This window comes from Ovis canadensis, chromosome 1, assembly GCF_042477335.2.
Source record: "Ovis canadensis isolate MfBH-ARS-UI-01 breed Bighorn chromosome 1, ARS-UI_OviCan_v2, whole genome shotgun sequence".
In the NCBI taxonomy this organism is placed as follows: domain Eukaryota; kingdom Metazoa; phylum Chordata; class Mammalia; order Artiodactyla; family Bovidae; genus Ovis; species Ovis canadensis.
This window is the reverse complement of record NC_091245.1, coordinates 190221127-190241538: the sequence shown is the minus strand read 5'-3', so window position 1 is coordinate 190241538 and position 20412 is coordinate 190221127. Positions and strand designations below refer to the sequence as shown.

Below are 20412 nucleotides of genomic sequence, written 5' to 3'. Positions count from 1 at the left end.
CCCTTCTTTTTTTATTATAAGTATTAATGTTATGATGTTATAATTTTCCCACTAAGCACTGCTTGAGCTGCATCCCATCCTTTGTTTGATGGAGAAGGTAGGGGAGAGGGTGATGAGGAGAGGTGAGGTGAAGCTTCCTTCTGGGGCTCCCTAGAAAATACCCTGGCTGGTCCAGTGTGTACCCTGGTGGTCCAGTGGTTGACACTTGCTGCTTTCACCACTGGACCTGGGTTCAATCCATGGTTAGAGAACTAAGATCCCACAAGCCACAAAGTGTGGCCGAAAAAAAAAAAAAAAAAAACAGAAGAAGAAGAAGAAGAAAGAAGAAAATGCACTGGAAATAATGGTTACCAGCTCATGCTCCAAGATTGTATCAGTTAATGCAAATGGCTAATAGTGGATTTTAGCCCTTAAAAGTCTATCCTTTGTCTTCTTTATAAATCACAAAGTGTTCATTCACTTAACTCTAGTGAGTAAATATGGCTACTTCTGGCTTTAAATAAGGAAAGCATGTAATTGAGAATTGCAATTTACAGATGTAGACCATCAGACAGAAGTAAGCATTAGTAGTGTCAGTCATGTCTGACTCTTTGCAACCCCTTGGACTGTAGCCTGCCAGGCTCATCTGTCCATGGAATTCACCAGACAAGAATGCTGGACTGGGTTGCCATTTCCTTCCCTGGTGGCTCAATAAAGAATCTGCCTGCAACGCAGGAGAATGGGGTTCCTCTGGCAAAGGGGATGGCAACCCACTCCAGTATTCTTGTCTGGAGAATTTCGTGGACAGAAGAGCCTGACCAGTTCATGGCGTCACAAACAGTCAGACAACGCTGAGTGACTAACACACACACACACACACACACACACACACCCCTAATTGGATATGACATTCTGAAGCATCTTGTCATTCCATTGAATGAAGGCAGATCAGCAACTGAGAACAAGAGCCATCTGCTCAGTCCATTGTCTTTCATAGCCCAGCTAGAGGGCCTTCTGAAGAAATCAGTGGTGTCCTTCCTCCTTGCAGTATCAAATTCAAGGTATTTGGATATTACATTATCATTGGTCTGAAAGTACAGTCTTGTAAGTTAGTCAATATACAAGAAGGTGTGTATGTTAAAACCCTTACATTCTAGAAGTCTTTGTTCCATGTAAGAGGTTTGATAAGTCAGTCATACACTTGAATTAAAATAAATTAAAAATCTCTATCTTCCATATCCATCTTCCCTAACTGACATAACCAGTGAAATCAAGGCATGAATGTAAAAAAATTTCAGTCTGTATTACTCTCTTGGGAATTACCTGGTGGTCCAGAGGTTAGGACTCAGCACTTTTACTTCTGAGTGCCCAGGTTCAACCCTTAGTCAGGGAACTAAGATCCCACAAGCTGTGCAGTGTGGCTATAAAATTATTCTATTTTTATATTCAGCAATGAACCTAACTTTTAAAAATTCTTGGCACAGTGAGTGCTGAGTACATTATTCTAGTTATCTTTTGCTGTTTGATAACCCTACTCAAAATATAGTAATATAAAACAATGACGATCACTTGTTACTATCATCTTGCAAGATTCTGGACTCAGGTAGACAGTCTTCATCAAGGTTTCTCATATGATTGTGGTCAGACTGTGGGTGAGGCTGGAGTATCTCAAAGGCTGTTTTATTCACACAGGTCTGGTGCCTAGGCTGGGACAACTAAAAAAACTGAGGCTCCTCTGGCATCACCATGAACACATGGTCTCATTACGTGGTCTCTCCAGCCTGGCAGCTTCAGGATCATTGGACTTCTAACGTGACAGTTTAGCTGCTAAGACATGTGGAAAAGGGCAAAGAGGGAAAGAGAAAGAGAGAAGAGAGAGACCAGTGTTGTACCAATTTTTATGACTTAGTCCTCAAGTTAGGCAGTGTCTCCTCTCCAACATTCTATTTATTAGAAGCAAGTCAAAGCGAGTCTCTAAAGCCATCTCACATTCAAGGAAAGGAGAAATAGACTCCACTTCCTTATAGGAGGAGTATTTATAAGAACTTGCCAACGTATTTTAAAGCCCCTGCATACACCAAACCTTTTGAGCTGAAAAGCAATTAAGCTTCTTTCTTTCTTTCTTAGCTGGTGTTGTATCTTGCCCAAGAGATCCTCTTTCCATGCACATTCCAGAAAACTTACAAGGAAAATGACAAGAATCAACACTTAGTTGGGCTTCCCTGGTGGCTCACTGGTAAAGAATCTGCCTGCCAGTGAAGGAGATGTGGCTTCAATACTTGGGTGGATAAGATCCCCTGGAGGAGGAGATGGTAACCCACTCCAGTACTTTTACCTGGAAAATCCCGTACAGAGGAGCCTGGTGGGCTACAGTCCATAGGATCGCCAAGAGTTGGACATGACTGAAGTAACGTAAAACACAGCACATACATAATTTGGTATTATTCCTTTAATGTAACATGATTTAACTAAATGTCTTCTATTTCCTGCATCATAGTTATATCTTCAGTGTATCACTAGAGTATATATTTATTTTGATATACCACAAATAGTTTCTATATTTCAGCACTGTTGGGGTCTTCACTTCTTTTGGTATTTAATATCATAAAACAAACATTGTATATGTCTACTTTTTTTTAAAATTAAGCATTATTTCCTCAGGATAAATTCCATTACTTAGTGGGATGGGGGCTGGAACATATTTATGATTCTTTCAATAAAGTGCCATTTTACCCTTCAGAAAGACTGGCTTTCTTTACATTGCTGTCATAAATGCATGATATCTGCCTTCCTCAAGCCTTGCAGGCTTTAAGTTTTATCACTTTTCAGAAGTTTTTCATGTTCTATTTTTAGGTACAAAATGAAACTTCACTGTAGGTGCATTTTACAGCTATTTTACCAACAAAGTTGGCTGCGTAGTTTAAAAATCATGATTTAAGATCATGTTTCTCCTTGTATGATTGAATTTTAATCATTTGTTTGATGGGCAGTTAGTATTTTTGCCCACTTATATGCACTCTTTATATTTTTCAGTTATTGAACTTCTGTGTTTATGTGCAAACATTTTTTCCATTTCTCTGGATTTTTAAGATCTTAGCTTTATTGATGTTCATTCCATCAAAGCTAAAACTATCTAAGTAATGAACCTGTCCATCTTTTTTTCATTTCTAGTCCATCAAAAGTCAAAAAGTGATTTCCCCTAGTGCTAGTCTGTTTACATTCATGAGAGTGTATTTGCTTTGGCTTTTAAGTATTTAACTTTCATTCCACCTGGAATTTTCTGGAGAGTATTGGGGAAAGTGTGAGTCTTTTTAATATTCTCATTATTGATATTTTCTTATACCTGGAGTGTCAAATTGGTTGCTGATAGATTTCAATGTCTGCTAGGACAAATTCTTCTCATAAGTCCTTTTGAATCTAGAATACTCTTTGATATTCTTTTCCATTTATATTTCAACATAAAGCCAAAATTACATTAATTCTATGAAGCATTTTGTTTCTAATCAGTGGCTGGTCACCCGAATCCAATAATGTCCTATGCTGAGTTGAGATTGCGTTACGCCCTGGTAGGGCTCAGTCTACCTCAGTTTTGCTCCTGTCTTTTCAGGATTTTCGGCAGAAATCTCCCTGGTGAGTCCAGAATTCTAATCCTTGTCTCACAAGATTTTGGAAGACTCTGTTCTGCTTCAGAGGCTTTCTGCTTCTGTTTTTAGAGCTCTTGACTCATGCATCCCCAGAATTTAACAGATGCCCTAAAGGAACCTCCCAGATCTCCCATAGCTCTGCTGGTCTGTTTCCCAGCAGTGGTCTTCCCTGGATGTGAGACATGGAATTATCAGCCTCGGGCCCATGCCCAGAATCAGCAACTAACACCTGGGTGAAGTGGCTGCAAAATTCAGCCCTCCCTCTTCAAAATTCTCCCTTTCTGGAGTCTCAGCCTCTCCAGTTCTTCTTGACTTAGCAGCTCTCTTTTACCTTAAAACAAACGATATCTCTATTGTGTTTCAGTTTTCTGTTTGTTTTAGGTATGAGTGCTGGCTGTCACTGGCTAATCCATCTCACTTGAAAAAAAGTTCATTTCACCTTAAACATTTTCATTGTTTTTTCTTATATTTTATTTATTTATTTTTGGCTGTACCATGCAGCATGTGGGGTCTTAGTTACCCAATCAAACCCATATTGATTACCCAATCAAATTTGCCTTAAAAACACAGATTCTTAACCACTGGATTGCCAGGGAAGTCCCCCTCTTCTTATATTTTAAAACCAAAAAATAAATTTTTTTAATTGAGATATAATCGACCAACAACATTGTATAAGTTTAAGGTATATAGTGTTTTATTTGCTTGGCTTGATACATTTATATACCATGTATTTATATTGTACACATATACACACACACACTTATATATGTCTATTATATACATTTGTATATATACTGTAGGAGCTTTGGGCTTCCCTAGTGGCTCACATGGTAAAGAATCTACCTGCAATGCAGGAGACCTGAGTTTGATCCCGAGGTCAGGAAGATCCCCTGGAGAAGGGAATGGCAACCCACTCCAGTATTCTTGCCTGGAGAATCCTATGGACTGAGGAGCCTGGCAGGCTATAGTCCATGGGGTTGCAGAGTCGGACATGACTGAGCAACTAAACTTACAAGTATGCACAGGAGCTTTAGCTAACACCTTTAAAATTTACTTATTTGACATATTTCTATTAGAGGAGGAAAAATCTCTTCCTCTACCCATCTGAGGTTCTCTGCCTGGAGCCTTGTAAATAGGACTGATGAAATATAGATTAACAAGAGAAAAGCAAACAGAAGTTTATTAACATGTGCATCACACATGTAACAATGGGAGTACCCAGAGATGAGAATTTCAAAGATTTGGTTAGAACTTGAGCTTATACAGCATCTTAGCAAAAGAACAATAAATTTTTAGAGGAGTGATAAGTCAAAGGAAAAGGACCTTGAGTCTCTATGGGCAGCAAATCATGGGAGGGCAAATGCATGGGAAAACTCGTGGTAGGCAAAGACCAGTTAGTAGAATTTGTTATGAGATTTTTCCAGTGCCATCTCTAGGCTGCTATGGGTCTAAAGTTGTTTCCAGTGATTAAGCTTTGTTCTTCCTGGTAGACAGGGGAGGAGAGATACCATTTTAAATTTATGGCTTGAAAACCATGCTTCTCCTGAGCAAGTCTCAGTGTTACCTGAGGGGTTGTATTCTGGGCTATATTCCACAGTTTGGCTCAAATAAAACTCTTTTCTATTCCTATTATAGATTGTTTATTGATTATTTTGTGGATAGAGGTATGTATCAGATTCTTATGTGTATCCCTTGAGGAGGAATCAGGACCCTGACCATCACTGCACAACTGCTTCTTGACCTCTTTTCCTTTGTTTCTGCATGCCCTCACTCTAATTAGCAGCTGTTTGACCCTTCCCTTTGGAACACAGGGAAGATCTGGGAGGCTGGAATGTTCTTGTTTGTTCTACAAACAAGAAATGGGGGACCCGAAAATGCTTTTGTACCCAAGAGGACCCTACGTTGTTCTGCTCAGTTTTGTGGGGCACCTAGCGAGGGCATGGAAGTTCCATGACCTTTCCCCATATGCATCTCTTCCATCACTGACACCATGGACATAAGTTTGAACAAACTCTAAGAGATGGTGAAGGACAGAGGAGCCTGGAGTGCTGCAGTCTTTGGGGTCGCAAAGAACTGGACATGACTAAGCAACTTCACTTTCACTTTTCACGTTCATGCATTGGAGAAGGAAATGGCAACCCACTCCAGTGTTCTTGCCTGGAGAATCCCAGGGACGGGGGAGCCTTATGGGCTGCCATCTATGGGGTCGCGCAGAGTTGGACACGACTGAAGTGACAGCAGCAGCAGCAGCAGCAAGCGACTGAACAACAAAATCTCTTCCATCTGGCTGTTCCTGAGTTATATCATTCTATAGTAAACAGTAATCTAGTGAGTAACCTGGATTCCTGACTTCAGTGAGCTGCTCTAGCAAATTAACTGAGCCCAAGGAGGGGGTCGTGGGAACCTCTGATTTTATAGCCATTTAGTCAGAAGCACAGGAACAATCTAGACTTATAATTGGCTCCTGAAATGGAGGGCAGTTTGGTGAGACTGGGCCCTTACCTGTGGAATCTGATGCTATCTCCAGATAGTGTCAGATTTGAGTTGAATTGAAGGACACTCAGCTGGTGTTGGAGTGCTTAGGGGGAAATCCCACACACTGAAATTTTGCAGGAACTGTCTTTAGGGAAACATCAAATATCTCAATATTACTCATAATTCTGTTTTCTTTGGAGACAAAGGTGTCTTGATTTGCCAGTGCCTGGTGAGCCATCTCGGAGAAGGCAATGGCACCCCACTCCAGTACTTTTACCTAGAAAATCCCATGGACGGAGGAGCCTGGTAGGCTGCTGTCCATGGGGTCACGAGAGTCGGTCACGACTGAGCGACTTCACTTTCACTTTCATGCATTGGAGAAGGAAATGGCAACCCACTCCAGTGTTTTTGCCTGGAGAATCCCAGGGACGGGGGAGCCTGGTGGGCTGCCGTCTATGGGGTCGCACAGAGTCGGACACGACTGAAGCAACTTAGCAGCAGCAGCAGTGGGCCATCTGGGTAATGCAGTTTTAATGCTGGAAAGGTGAAACGAAAACTGTTGGAGCAAGGAGGGACAAGTGTACTCTGATAGGTTACTACATATGCTTTCTTAGGAGAGAAGACGTGAAACCTGCAGCCGACTTTTACTTTTGTAGTAATCTATGTGTTAAGGAGGAAAAATAATAAGAAATGTGAATTTTACAGCTGAACATGGCTGTGGAGTTAAGAGTAGTTAAGTCTATTGTGATACTACTTAGCAACAGCTACACGCAAAACTGGGCTTCTCAGGTGGCTCAGTGGGTAAAGAGACTGCCTGCAATGCAGGAGACACAGGAGATAGGGGCTCAAGTCCTGGGTCGCGAAGATCGCCTGGAGGAAGGCATGGCAAGCCACTCCAGCATTGTCTGGAGAATCCCATGGACAGAGGAGCCAGGCGGGCTACAATCCACAGGTCACAAAGAGTTGAACGTGACTGAAGCAACTGAGCACACACACACAAAACCAGGCAAAGGCATGCTGCACACTGACTATATTGCAGGAAACACCCAGAATCTCAACCTTAGGAAAAAGAAAACGGAAATGGAAAAGAACACAGGCAATATGCTCTTAAAATGGAAATAACTTTATTTGTAGCAAATGTTGATAATAATACCTTCCACAGAGCAAAAGCAGTGATCCAAAGGCTCGACAACCACTCACACTATGAAACTTGCACACACGTTGCAATCAAGGATCCAGATCTTAGCAGGAACCAGACTTTTCTTTTTTGAAGCAAATTTAGCTACAATATCCACAGACACAAAACAACTAATTATAACTCTAAGACTTTAATGAATCACCAAAAACTAAACGTCTAATCTGATTTGAAAAAATATATATATACCATTTACCTTAAATTTCCTCAACTCTCTAAACAAAGAAAAAAATTCTGGGGTTTAAAATTTTTCAAATAGGACTTCCTCAGAGGAAATCTACTTTGAGTACTGTGCAGGAATCCATTTCTGAGAGAAGCTCAGAATAATAGGAACTCCTCAGCCTTCTCCATGGAGGAGAAGACCCCTGTCGGAGACAGTACAACTCTGGGCACAAAAGCCTTGGAGTCACCCTAACTTCTTCCAATTACAGCACCGCTACTTATTATGGGACCTTTGTCAAGGTACTTACCCTCTCTGCACATCAGCTTTCTCAGTTATAAAATGGGGATACTAATAGTATCAATAGTCCAGATACAAAGTTCTTATAAAGGGGGCAAAATAAATACATATCAACTATTACTGTCTGACCAACAAAATTGTACGCATGTGTTTTTTAAGAAAACAGCATCTCATTCATCATTTTTGGAAAAAAACTGGAACATGGATAACGAGATAGTTTGCTATTAAAACTTTTGAGTTGGAAAACCATTTAGAAGTACATTTTGGCATGCTGACATTCCTTACAGTAGGCGCAACTTGAGCCTTTTCTCTGTCCAGTCATTCTGAGGGAGAAATAATTTAAAGGAGAAAGCATGACAGGTGGGACTTAGCAAAAGGAAGAAGAAAGTGCTGTGGGGGCTACAGTTACTGAGAAAATGATAGTCTATGGACATTTTTGCGATTTATATTTTTGTGATTTTGAAACTCAAAATGGGGTATGCATAAAAGTACAATAATATCCAGAGAGAAAAAATGCCCAGAGATGTGTAGCATTACTATGGCAGGGGAAGCGCACACCATTTGGCAGATTAGAAGGATCAGCAGGGAGCAAGGACAAAGTTTGGCCATTCAGAGTTCAGAGGCCATGAGTTCTGGAGTAACAAACTCATTTTCCCCAATAAGTGGTGAGGACTCCAGAAATGGCTTACAAAGCCAATGGCTTCCAAGAGCTCTGCCAAAGATTTAGGGAATATATATTTCTCTGCTGGGTTATTAGCAATTTGAGTCAGGCAGCAAAAATTCAGTAAGCATCAACTATACTCCAGGTTCTGTGTCCCAAACACTGGTGGCTCAGATGGTAAATCTGCCTGCAGTGCAGGAGATCCAGTTTTGATCCCTGGGTCCAGAAGATCCCCTGGAGAAGGAAATAGCAACCCACTCCAGTATTCTTGCCTGGAAAATCCCATGAGCAGAGGAGCCTGGAGGGCTATAGTCCATGGGGTTGCAAAGAGGTGGACATGACTGAGCAACTTAAAGAGAGATATTCCATTTATTACCAAAAGTTGCTCAATTTCTGTCCTGGACACCTTTCTGGCCATGGGATAGGGAGAGGAATGTGGTTCTCTAATTTTTCACAACCAAAGCCTTCCTCCCCTCCCCTGCCTCCATTCAGATTAGGATTTTACTCTTAGGATAGAGTTTAAAGGGCAAACAAACCAAACTAAAGGACTATCGCAGAGATAGCAATAAAAGGAGGATCAATTGGCATCGAGTACTTCAGCTGAACAACACAGAAGGTGATTTCAAACTCAGCACTTCACCCCTGTAACCCCAACAATGATGACATGTGAATGAGGTGCAATACCTCTGCAGCAAAATTACAAAGATCTCTGGGACTTTTTTCATCCATAAAATGTAACACTCCAGAAATGACAACCTTGCATATACAAACCACTTCTTGAGATGAAAAAATGTTTAAGGTGTTTTTACACAAGGATTTAGATTAGAATTTACTCTACTTCTTCAACTGCGCCTTTTGGAAGCTTGGCTTGAGACATCCTTTTAATACAGTCTTTTTACTCAATTCCTTTATCCTTCAGCTCTTGTTTGACACGTTTCAGATAGTGAGGATCAGGGTAACCATACCTGCAGAAGAAAAGATGCCCTTAGTTTCACCACAGATGTCTTTTAAAAAATCTGTACAGTAGGTCCTTGACATTAACATTCAGAGGTGCAGATATTTACAAACCATCCTGAAGGCTGATGACTGATAATCATTTGTAAGTGTGCTGAGGTGAATCATTTAGCTGGTGAATATGTCTAGCTACCTGCCCAGGATCCTTCTAACAAGACTTTAATTTCAGCTCATGGTTAAGCAATGATTCTCATAAAGTTATAATACACTGTATTTCTATGGAGGGTAATCATTTTGCTATAGGAAGATTTTCAAATTTGGGAAATTAAGTCAGGATATATTCCCTTTTGAATACTAAGGGTCTGAAGTATTCTATCTGAATTTCATAAAGAGCAATTGGATTGCCCATGATACAACTTCCATCACCATTAACTAAGACTTTTCTAGAGTTCTATTGGTCAAGTGAATTTAGGATCTCTACTGGACTCATGGGAAAGGAGGGCAGAAGAAAGGGTGATCTTAAAAGAAGGCAAAGTGACATTCCTAGGATCTACCCTTCAAATAGATGTGGAGTATTAAAATTATACCAAATTAAATCACCTTAGATACCATTTATCTTGCATTCTGAAGATCCACTGCCCTTTGATGCAAAATTTATGAACTGTACGATACCTTGTGGTTGGAAGGTAGAAGGCCATGGGAACCAGTCTTTCTGTCTTTGAGATTATCATCCCTGATTAGCATCTGTCAAAATACTGCATCCAGTCTCAGTGATATAAACTGTCTCCTTACAGTCACATCTTCAAATTGCCATGTTTTATGACCTCTAAATTCTATTTAGCAGCCATTCTGTTTCAAAAGGTTCTCACCTTTGTGGTCCCCCAGTCCTGGACGTTTTGTGGTGGATATCATTCCATGTAATGACACCTGAGACTCCTAATGTTCGAGACTCCCCCACTGTGAAAATCAGTTTTTGGTCAAAGGCCCTACGAAGCAGAGCCAAAACCTCGTTTCCTTCCTTGTTATCAGGCAAGTATGCAGTTCGCTGTATTCCAGAAAATATCGCCCCTGGGTTTGGGTGCTCTTTCTGTATGAAGGCAAGAAAATGTCACATGAAAACATCTGTGTCTAAATTTCACTACATGTGTAGATGTGTTCATATGCAGATAGAGCAAACAAAAAACAAGAGCACTGAAGGGAAGCTCAGATTCCCCTTATAATTCATATTTCTCCTCTTTCCCCAAATTCATTCTGGGAATACAATCCTCCTTCCAATGCACAATCACCACCCACCCCTTCTCTGCCTTAATAGACAAGAAAGATACCTGTTATCAGTAAACAAAGTACTTTTTACTACTTACAAAGTTCACTTTATAAGCATTTAAAATCCTTTCATATGACCATGGAGATAACTGGGAAATCTACTGCCAATTGGTAATAGAACAGTCCCTGTGGCTCTGATAATCTCAGTTTACTGGAAAGAAATCCATGGAACTCAGAAACACTTACTGTTTGTATGCCTCCTTCAATATTATAAGTAATTACAATGGTGCCACAGTGTTCATAACCTGGAAGTGACTCTCTTACAACAACGACGCTCATTCTTCCATCTGGCTGATTCCCTTTCTGGACACCATAGGAAGTCTGGCACACAGGACAGACTGGCTTATATGAGAAGGCTTCCTGGATACAAGGCCTGCAGAATTTATGCTTGCACTTTGAGAGCACGTGTTTGTTGCTAACAGTGCTCAAACAGATGACACACGTGTCCTGTTCCTTATTCACTTCTGACACCTCAGAACTGGCGGGGTGCTGCAACGTTGGTGAAGCTGCTTTAGAATTATGACCATCAGTGTCCATGAGTGTTTCATTCCATTTCTCTGTAGCTGATGGAGACACTCCACATCTGTTTAAGACATACTGTTTTGCCTTTGTAAGATGATTTGGCAACCCAATCAAAGTCATTGACTCTTGATTTAGCACAAAGTGTATATCTGGATGCCTTTTCCTAAAATCATCAGAGAACTTTGCCCCATGTAAGTGTTTTCTCTCCTTGCCCAAAAGTTTCAGGGAAAGAACTTCTCTCGTAATCTGACAAGAGACATGTTGATAGGTGTCGATGAAACTTGAATAAGCATGTATGGATAGATCCAACCCCTTGGTTTTGGGTTCAAATCGAATGCAGGTTTTCTGATTTATCCCCAAAATGTTACTTTGAGTGTCGTACTTTTTTTCTATCTTTGATATCTCCTGGGATAATTCTGCTTCTAAAAGCTTATAGTGAGTGGTATCAACCTCAATTCCCTTCATCATGTCCTTAGGAGTCAATATTTTCACAGGTGGCTTGACAAGACTTTCAAAATTCTTTGAGGCAAGAAAATGTTTGGCAGCTGAAATGTCATCTGTGGTCCCAAGGAGAGTTAATTCTCCTCCTTTTTCCTTTATGAGGAGCTTTGCAAACCGGTGATTTAACTCCTCTTTGATTTTGGTTGCCTGCTTACTGTCTGCTAGGGTAACACATTCCTGCTTCAGAGTCTCTACACACTTCTGAAATTCTCCGACAAAATTCTTGCGAGCTGCTTCGAGGTCACCTGATTGACTGGAGGTGAAGTCTAAATAGACCATATTCGGAGAACTTGCCTGACTTATTATTTTTGTACCAAATCTTTTCTCTATGAAGGCTATTTTATCAGGCCAGGAGTGTGTGAAGTATTCAAAGAAAGCCAAGGGAACTTCAAAACAGTTGCTTTTGTCTTCTGACCTGCTTTCTGGTTCGAAGGGAGAAACACAGCTGTTCCTGTCCTGCTGGCTGAGTGGCTCCCTCTCTGATGTCAAAGGGGAAGATTCATGTTTCTGCTCCCTTTTCAGGAGCTGGTCACTTAAGAAGCCATGTACTTTTTCAATATCTCTGAAGTTACCACAGATTTTCTCAGTTCCATCATGGTCCTTCACTCGTGCGACATTGGGGCAGTGAACAGCGATGAGATCCCTTTGCTCTTTAGAGAACAGTTGACAGTTCAGTTCCGCCATGACAGTAAGAAAGATCTGAAATTTTAAAAGGGAACAAATGAAATATATTAAACATCCAGGTCTATGTTCTCCTCTCAGTAGAATGTCTAAAGATGAGAGAAATAACCACGATGACTTCTTTCAGTTCCTTTCTGCAGAGCGGGCACTGTACTGCAGCCCAGAGGCACTCTTGCCCTGATGAAACAGCCAACTCTGTTTGCACACTGGAATCGCCCAGGGAGAAGAAAAAGCTAAGGCCCAGGCCCATCTTCAGAGATTGTGATGTAAATGTAGAATCTGGGCATTAACATTTTTAAAAATTCCAAGGACAAAAAGTCTGGATTCTAGAGCTGCCACTGTTGGTTTCACCTTGGCAAGTCGGGTGGAGGGTAGGCACTTCATTTTCTTGGTAAATTGCTATGTTTCTGACTAAAGGGTGTGAGCCTGGGAGGGGGCCATACATGTGAGGATGAAGTTTTTTCCTATTATTGTTTTTTCTCTCCTATGAAAATCCTATGGACGAGGAGCCTGGTGGGCTGCAGTCCATGGGGTCGCTAAGAGTCGGACATGACTGAGTGACTTCTTTCACTTTTCACTTTCATGCATTGGAGAAGGAAATGGCAACCCACTCCAGGGTTCTTGCCTGGAGAATCCCAGGGATGGGGGAGCCTGGTGGGCTGACGTCTATGGGGTCGCACAGAGTCGGACACGACTGAAGCGACTTAGCAGCAGCAGCAGCATGCTCCTTCTTTAAAAACAAAACAAAACAAAAAAACTAACCCCCTAACTGCATGCAATGTTGCTAGTCCCTCTAAACCGTGGCCTTTAGAAACTCAAATATGAGAGAAACCCCAGATTAGGCCAAAAAAAAGGGACAGTGGCAAATTGAACATAATATAATATAAAAGCAAGATTTCTAATGTTTTGTTCTCCCTCAAAATCTTTGCATAAGCTGTTCCCTCCGCATGTAACACTTTTCTTCTATTGTCCTTCAAAATGTTTCCTGAATCCAGCTACTTCTCACACCTCCATCAGGATCACCCAGACTCCAAGCCAATGTCATCTGGCACCTGGCTCACTACAGCCCCTCCTACTTGGATTCTGACCTTCCACTTCCGCATTTTCCTAGACTCAGTCCTCCACACAGCAGCCAGAGGGATCCTTGAGAAATGTGAATCAGCTCACTCTACTCCCCTGCTCAAAACTACCTAAGGATTCTCTTAATATCTAAGTTGAAATCCGAAGTCCTGACCCTCATCCCTCAAAGACCAGACTTCTGCTACCTCTTCAAGGTCCTCTCTCACTCTCTTGCTCTCTGCCCTCCAGCCACAGTGGCCTCCCTCCTTGAAGCTTCTGGGCTCGGGATGTAAGCTCCAGTCTGGGTGTGTTGGGGGTGGGGGTGGCTGTGTCAGCTTTACACTTGTTACTTTCCCTCTGCCTAAAATCTTTTTCCCCTAGAAATCCACTTAGCTAGCTCCCTTACTTTATTCGTGTCTCTACTCAGAAGTCACCTCATTTGAGAGGTTTTTTTTCCCGATATCCTATTTAAAACAGTAGTCCTTTACTATCATTTATCCTGCTTTATGGGCTTCCCTGGAGGCTCAGTGGTAAAGAATCCACCTGCCAATGCAGCAGATGCAGGTTCGATCCCTGGGTTGGGAAGATCCCCTGGAGGAGGGCATGGCAACCCACTCCAGTATTCTTGCTGGGAAAATCCCATGGACAGAGGAGCCTGGCAGGGTACAGACCATGGGGTTGCAAAGAGTTGGACATGACTGAGTGACTAAACAACAACAAATTCTGCTTTGTTCTTCTTTCTAGCAGATATTTATCACTGGCAGATATTTTATTCCCTATCTATATGATTACTATTATTATCTGGTTCCCTAGAAGGTAAGGTCCCTGAGGGCAGGGTCTGCTTGTTCCTGGCTGTACCTTTGGCTCCTGTGACAGTGCCTGGCACATAGCAGGCAGCTGATTCTGATTTGTCAAACGTCTCTGCATGGCTGGTCCCTTCTCATCATTCAATTCTCAAGCCAAATATCACCTCCTTAGTGACTTCTGATCAGAAATAACACAAACTCCTTCTCTTTCCTTGCCCCATCCCTGTCACTCTCTAAGGCAAAACCCCATTATATTTTCTTCTTAGCACATATCACTCTCTGAAATGACTTTAGTTATTTTGTTTACTTGCTTATTGTCAATGTACTTCTCCATCCCCAGCAGGGACCTGTCTGTTGTATTTATCTCTGTGTACCTCTCAGCTTCCCTGGTGGCTCAGATGGTACAGAATCTACCTGCAATGTGGGAGACCTGGATTCGATCCCTGGGTTGGGAAGATCCCCTGGAGGAGGGCATGGCCACCCACTACAGTATTCTTGCCTGGAGAATCCCCACAGAGGAGCCTGGCAGGGTACAATCCATACGGTCACAAACAGTCGGATACGACTAAGCAACTAAGCACAGCTGTCTTCCAATGTCTACAACAGTGCCAGGCTCATAATAAATCCTCAGCAAATGGTCCTTGGACTGGGGAGGAAGTTGCAGGGACATACATAGCTCCCTTCAATACCCACCTTCTGGAGACAGGAATCCACGTCATTATGAATGTCCTTTACATTTGGAGGCTTCTCATCGTGGCTTGCCCCTTTTTGTGACTGTGTCGAAGAAGACATTTTGGTCTTCTTCTCTTCTGCATTTTCATTGGGTTCCAGGAAAATAGTCACAAGTTGGTTGTCGACCACAATTTGGTGCTCTCCTTTTTTCAACACACCATCCTTACCTTCAGTAGAGATATTAAATATACACATAGAAATGAGAGCAATTTCAAATAACCCTCTTACTCATGCATCTGTACCTTGCCCCAGCACCCTCACAGTAAGGGCTGCTCCCTGCATCCTGGAATGGTGGGTTAACCAGAGGGTGAGGGGCCTATACAAAACTCTAAAAAAAAGAAAGTTACTCAGTCGTGTCCTACTCTTTGCCATCCCATGGACCATACAGTTCATGGAATTCTCCAGGCCAGAATACTGGAATGGGTAGCCTTTCCCTTCTCCAGGGGAATCTTCCTGACCCAGGAATCAAACTGGGATCTCCTGCATTGCAGGTGGATTCTTTACCAGCTGAGTCACCAGGGAAGTCCCAAAACTCTAAAGAAGGCAGCTTAAGTTATATTGTAGAAAGGAAAGCTTAATGATGATGGAATATCATCCACTCTTTAAAAGTCACGTTCCTGAAACTGTCATGAGTTTACCATTTCAATGTCATGGAATAATGCTCATCACAAATCAAGTGAGAGGAGCAGGAATCAAAGAGTAGATTCAGGTTTATAACTACATATATGTTTGCTGACACTCAGAGGAAAAGGCCAGGAGGAAATACACCAAAATATTCACATTCACATTGTTTTTCTCTGGGTGTTTTCTTCTTTATTATTTTCTCCCCTTTCCTTAGTATCTATAACTCTTGCAATTCTAAAAAACGAATCAATGGAATAATAATGGAAAACATCAAAGTGAAATACCTAAGTGACAGGGGCGTCTGGGGGCGGTACGGGTGCTCTGACAACACGGGGACACTGGCAAGTATCAACCAGACCAGAGACTGGGCACTTCTGGGCTGTGTCCTCTGCGTTGGGGTTGCGTCTGTCAGCAGGAGCCCCCACTTCCTGGCTCCCAACGGACGGTACCAGACTTTCTCCCACCCTCTCTCCTAGATAAGCTTGAACTGGGTCTGCATGGAACGCCCGGGGGGCCCCTCCAGGGACGGCGGCTGCCCCCCCCCCCCAAGCCCCGGCCCTCAGCTCACCCGCCCTTTGCTTGAACTGCACCCGGAAGGTGTTCGAGTTGGGGTCGCTGCGGTCCAGGGCCACGACGGTGCACTCCCCGCCGCCCGATTTCCGGCTCTGGAAGTACTTTTCCAGCTTCCATTCCAGGCGCGTGCCGGGATGGGACACCCGCACGAGCAGCGGGGACGGCGGGCCGAGGCTCGAAGCCATGGCTGTCCGCTCGGGGATGGCGCCGCGAGTGGCGGCGACGCAGCTGGGCCGGGCCGGGGCCGGGGTGCCTCCGCCCCGCCGCTCTGGGGCGCAGAGTTTCAGTTTCGCTTCTCCGGAGATCCTTCTCGGTTCCTGGCAGGGCCGCACCCTCTCCTCTCTTCGCCGCCCTCCTGGCCGCGGACTGCCAGGTGAGTAGGTCCCTTTCTCTGTTCCGCGGGGGGTGGGCGCAGGGGCTTCCCGGGGGTCCTCTCCTGCGGGCTCGCGCCGGGGGCGGGGAGAGGCGCGCGAGGCACGGGCGAGTCCTGGGCTTCCCTGGGGAGAGTGGAGACGGGGCAGATGCTCAAGTCAGATAAAGTTTCTCCTGAGTTTGTGATTCCTTTTAACTCTTATTGTTACTGTTATTTGCAGGGAAAATGTAATTCACATTCTAAGTTCAGGTTAAACTTAACCTACATTCCTAAAAATTTGAATTTGTTCACCTGAATTATGCCATATCACCTGTTACCTCTCTCTCACTCAGTGCTTTAGACTGGCTCTTGGGGCTTTTCCGCCCTCCTTTCTCCATTTAGCCAACAATGCTGGACTTCATGGGGGCTTCCCTGGTGGCTCAGGGTTAAAGAATCCGCCTGCCAATACAGGAGACCCAGTGACACGAGTTCCATCCCTGAGTGGGGAAGATCCCCTGGAGTAGCAAATGGCAACCCACTCCAGTATTCTTGCCTGGAAAATTCCATGAACAGAGGATCCTGGTGGGCTACAGTCCACGGGGTCGCAAAGAGTCAGGACCGAGCACGTGTGCACTGAACTGCACGGCTGCCCTGTGTACTATGGAATAAAGGTGAGAGCTGAGGTACCACACCTCACCTGCTGGTAACTGGAGTCAGACTTGGGACTCAAGAAGCAAAATCTCTCAAAGCCCTCAAGAGGACTTTGAAGTAAAGCAGAATCTTAAAAGAGAGAAGGAGAGGGAGGGATGGGGCGCATCAAAGGCACAGGGACCACCGTATTTGAAGCGCAGAGGTAGCACGGAGGCTTTGGAAAGGATGTGACGGATAAGGGAGATGACAGAGGAAAGGTCTAGTGGAATAGAATGTGTCTAGTAGAAATATTGGGCTTCCCTGGTGGCCCAGATGGTAAAGAATCTGCCTGCAATGCAGGAGACCTGAGTTTGATCCCTGGGTTGGGAAGATTCCCCTGGAGAAGGAAATGGCTACCAACTCTAGTACTCCAGTATTCTTGCCTGGAGAGCTCCAAGGACAGAGGAGCAAATATAATGTGAGCTACATAGTAATTTAAAATTTTTCAATAGCTAGAATTTTTAAAGTACACACAGGTGAAAATAATTTAGGTTCTTTTGCTCACAATATCCTAAATTAATCATTTCAGCATGTAATCAATGTTAAAAACTTATTAATGAGATATTTTACACTCTTTTTTGTCATCGTAGGTCATTGCAATCCAGTGTTATCTCACATTTGCATCATCTTTCAGTTGTGTTTGGCCACAGTGCCACATTTCAAGTGCTCCAGAGCTGCACGTGGCTAACGGCCCGCACTGGACAGCACAGTTCTAGATGTCGAAAAGTCTTGAAGATCGATAGGGAGATATGGAAGACAGATAAGTAGGGCAAAGGAGAGAGTGATTTGTCAGATGTGCATTTTAGAAAGGTGGTGTTGGCAGTGATGTGAAGGATACATTTCCATGCAAGGGTGAATGGAGGTGAAGAGGCCAGAGATAAAGTTTTTGCACATGTCTGGTAAGACTGGAAATGGGTGAGTCTTTATACAGAGCAGTTTGGCTGTACTATCAGAATTATGACTGCATATTCATTCTTATTTTGCAGGTGCACTTGTACGAATTTGTCCTGTTGATTGATTAGCACCTGTGTGAAGTGACCTATGTACTAAGTTGTTCTTTACAGACTTTTTTATAATAGCAAAAGATTAGGAACCACTTAAGTGTTCATAGGGCTTCCCTGATGGTTCAGATGGTAAAGAATCTGCCTGCAGTGTGGGAGACCTGGGTTCGATCCCTGGGTTGGGAAGATCCCCTGGAGGAGGTCATGGCAACCCACTCCAGTATTCTTGCCTGGAGAATCCCCACAGACAGAAGAGCCTGGTGGGCTACAGTTCATGAGGTTGCAGAGAGTTGGACACAACTGAGCGACTAAGCACAGCACATAGCAAGTGTCCATAAAAGGGGTTACTAGTAGTTGAATAGCTTACAATGCATCTATACGATGGACTATAGGCTAACATGGAAAGATCTCTAGGATACCTTAAATGGAAAAGGCAAGATGCAGAATAGTGCATATTAGATGCTACCTTTTGAGGATGGGCCCAGGCTCTGAGGAGCACTCTGACCAAAGCTGGTGTCCCAGAGCTTCCTCCCCAAGAGGGCGAATGCCCAGAGGTGAAGGAGAGTTTGGAGAGCATCAAGTAGTGCCATTCCATAGAACTGAAGTTCTGCGGGAGCGTTAGGTATGTAAAGGCGAGGCTGGGAAACAAATTTCAAAGAGACCCTTGGACGTCAGGCTGAAGAGCTTGAGCTTTACCATAGGCAGTGGAGTCTGTTGAAGGTTTTGAGCAGACAGTGCTTCTCAATAAATGTCTACTTTATGAGAGTGAAAAAAAAAATGCTACCTTTTGTGTAAAAATGCCCCTGGAAGGATATTGACAAAGCTAATAGCATTGATTGCCTCTGGGAAGGGGATTTAGTGAGGGGAGTAGGAGGGACCCTTTTATACGTTCTGAATTTGAACCAGTAAATGTAACCTGTTAACTGTTCAAACAATAAAGCATAAAATAATGTACATTTAAATCTTTAAAGAGAATGTTTTGCCATAGCTCAGTCAAGGAGCCCCGAAAGCTGTGAAGTGGTATCCGTGGGCAAGGAGGGTAGGGCCATATCTAAAAGTGATTTAGGTGGACAGGACCCTGTGATGAACTGAATATGAAACAGAAGAGAAGATTCTAGATTTCTGACTTGAGTAGATAAATGGTGTATTGTTTACCAAGCTGTGGTATCTAGGAGATAAAGCATGGATTTTGGAGGGATTGAGTGAGGGTAGGTAGCAGTGTGGGGAGTGGAGATGAGATTATGGATCCAGATTTTCAGAGGCTATGTTTGAGAGAACTATGGGACGTTCAGGTAGACTTGAAAAATTCGGCTTAGGAGAGCCATAGCCTAGAGTTACAGGTATGGGAGTCATATTTGCAGCTGGTGAGTTGAAGTCATGAGAGTAGATGAGATCACATTTGGAGAGTATTTAGAAAGAGTTGAGACATGCCTCTCATAAAATCCCGCGACAGCTGATGAAGGTTGAATCCAGTTGAAAGGTCTGTAGAGGCAAAGTGAGAGGTAACAAGAACCAAGGGAAGATGGCATTGGAGAAGCCTAAAAGCTGAGGTTCAGGAATCAGATCATGAAATGAATGAAGCTATAGAGAAGAGCCAAATAAAGAGTAGGAAAGAGGAGAGGAGAGTCCACTGGGGTTAGCCACCTGGAAGACACTGATGAGCAGTTTCAGAGAAGGCTGGGGGTGAACTGGGAGCCAGACTGCTGTGGGCTGAGCAGGCAGATGGACAGAGAGTCAACTCCTTCAGCTGCCCATGAAGAGAAAGGAACATAGTAGGACCAGCAATGAAAAGTTGGGAAGGCTTTTGTTGCTGTTGTTGCTGTTAAAATAGAAGAGATTGAGTGTTTGGGGCCGTATGCTCCTTTCCTTGTTTCTAATTACTTTGGGGTTAAAAGAGTGCCGCCCCATACTGACCAGTCTGTCCCAATGCCTTAAAAACTCCCTGATGCCTCAGCGGTAAAGAACCCACCTGCAATGCAGAAGATGTTAATTCCATCCCTGGGTCAGGAAGATTCCCTGGAGAAGGAGATGGCCACCCACTCCAGTATTCTTGCCTGGGAAATCCCATGGACTGAGGAGCCTAGCGGTCTACAGTCCACGGGGTCACAAAAGAGTCGGACACGACTAAGAGCTGAGCACAGCATATCGAAAGCAAAAACCCACCGGAAGCCCACAGCAGA

At 43.4% G+C, this 20412-nt stretch overlaps 2 protein-coding genes across 8 annotated transcripts in view; one reads left to right on the top strand and one right to left on the bottom strand.

Moving 5' to 3' along the window:
- Positions 1 to 7200: 7200 nt before the first annotated feature.
- Positions 7201 to 20404, bottom strand: DTX3L (deltex E3 ubiquitin ligase 3L). 2 transcript variants are annotated; one of them, XM_069555536.1, is made up of 6 exons: positions 20202 to 20404; positions 16185 to 16686; positions 14954 to 15159; positions 10878 to 12413; positions 10238 to 10455; positions 7201 to 9379 (listed from the first exon to the last, which is right to left on the bottom strand). In XM_069555536.1, the coding sequence occupies exons 1-6, from the start codon at positions 20298 to 20300 to the stop codon at positions 9310 to 9312; spliced, it is 2631 nt and encodes an 876-aa protein (XP_069411637.1). In that variant the 5' UTR covers positions 20301 to 20404; the 3' UTR covers positions 7201 to 9309. The 2 variants fall into 2 exon arrangements, with proteins under 2 accessions (XP_069411637.1, XP_069411646.1); XM_069555545.1 differs by lacking the exon at positions 20202 to 20404 and having other exon boundaries at positions 16185 to 16691.
- PARP9 (poly(ADP-ribose) polymerase family member 9) overlaps positions 15987 to 20412 on the top strand; it is a 30518-nt gene continuing 26092 nt past the window's right edge. The window contains exon 1 of one of the 6 annotated variants that reach the window (XM_069555608.1): positions 15987 to 16562. The gene's annotated coding sequence lies outside the window, so the exon portion shown is untranslated. Of the gene's footprint in view, positions 17213 to 20412 lie in introns of all 6 variants that reach the window. The other 5 variants (XM_069555581.1, XM_069555626.1, XM_069555592.1 and 2 more) reach the window with 5 other exon arrangements.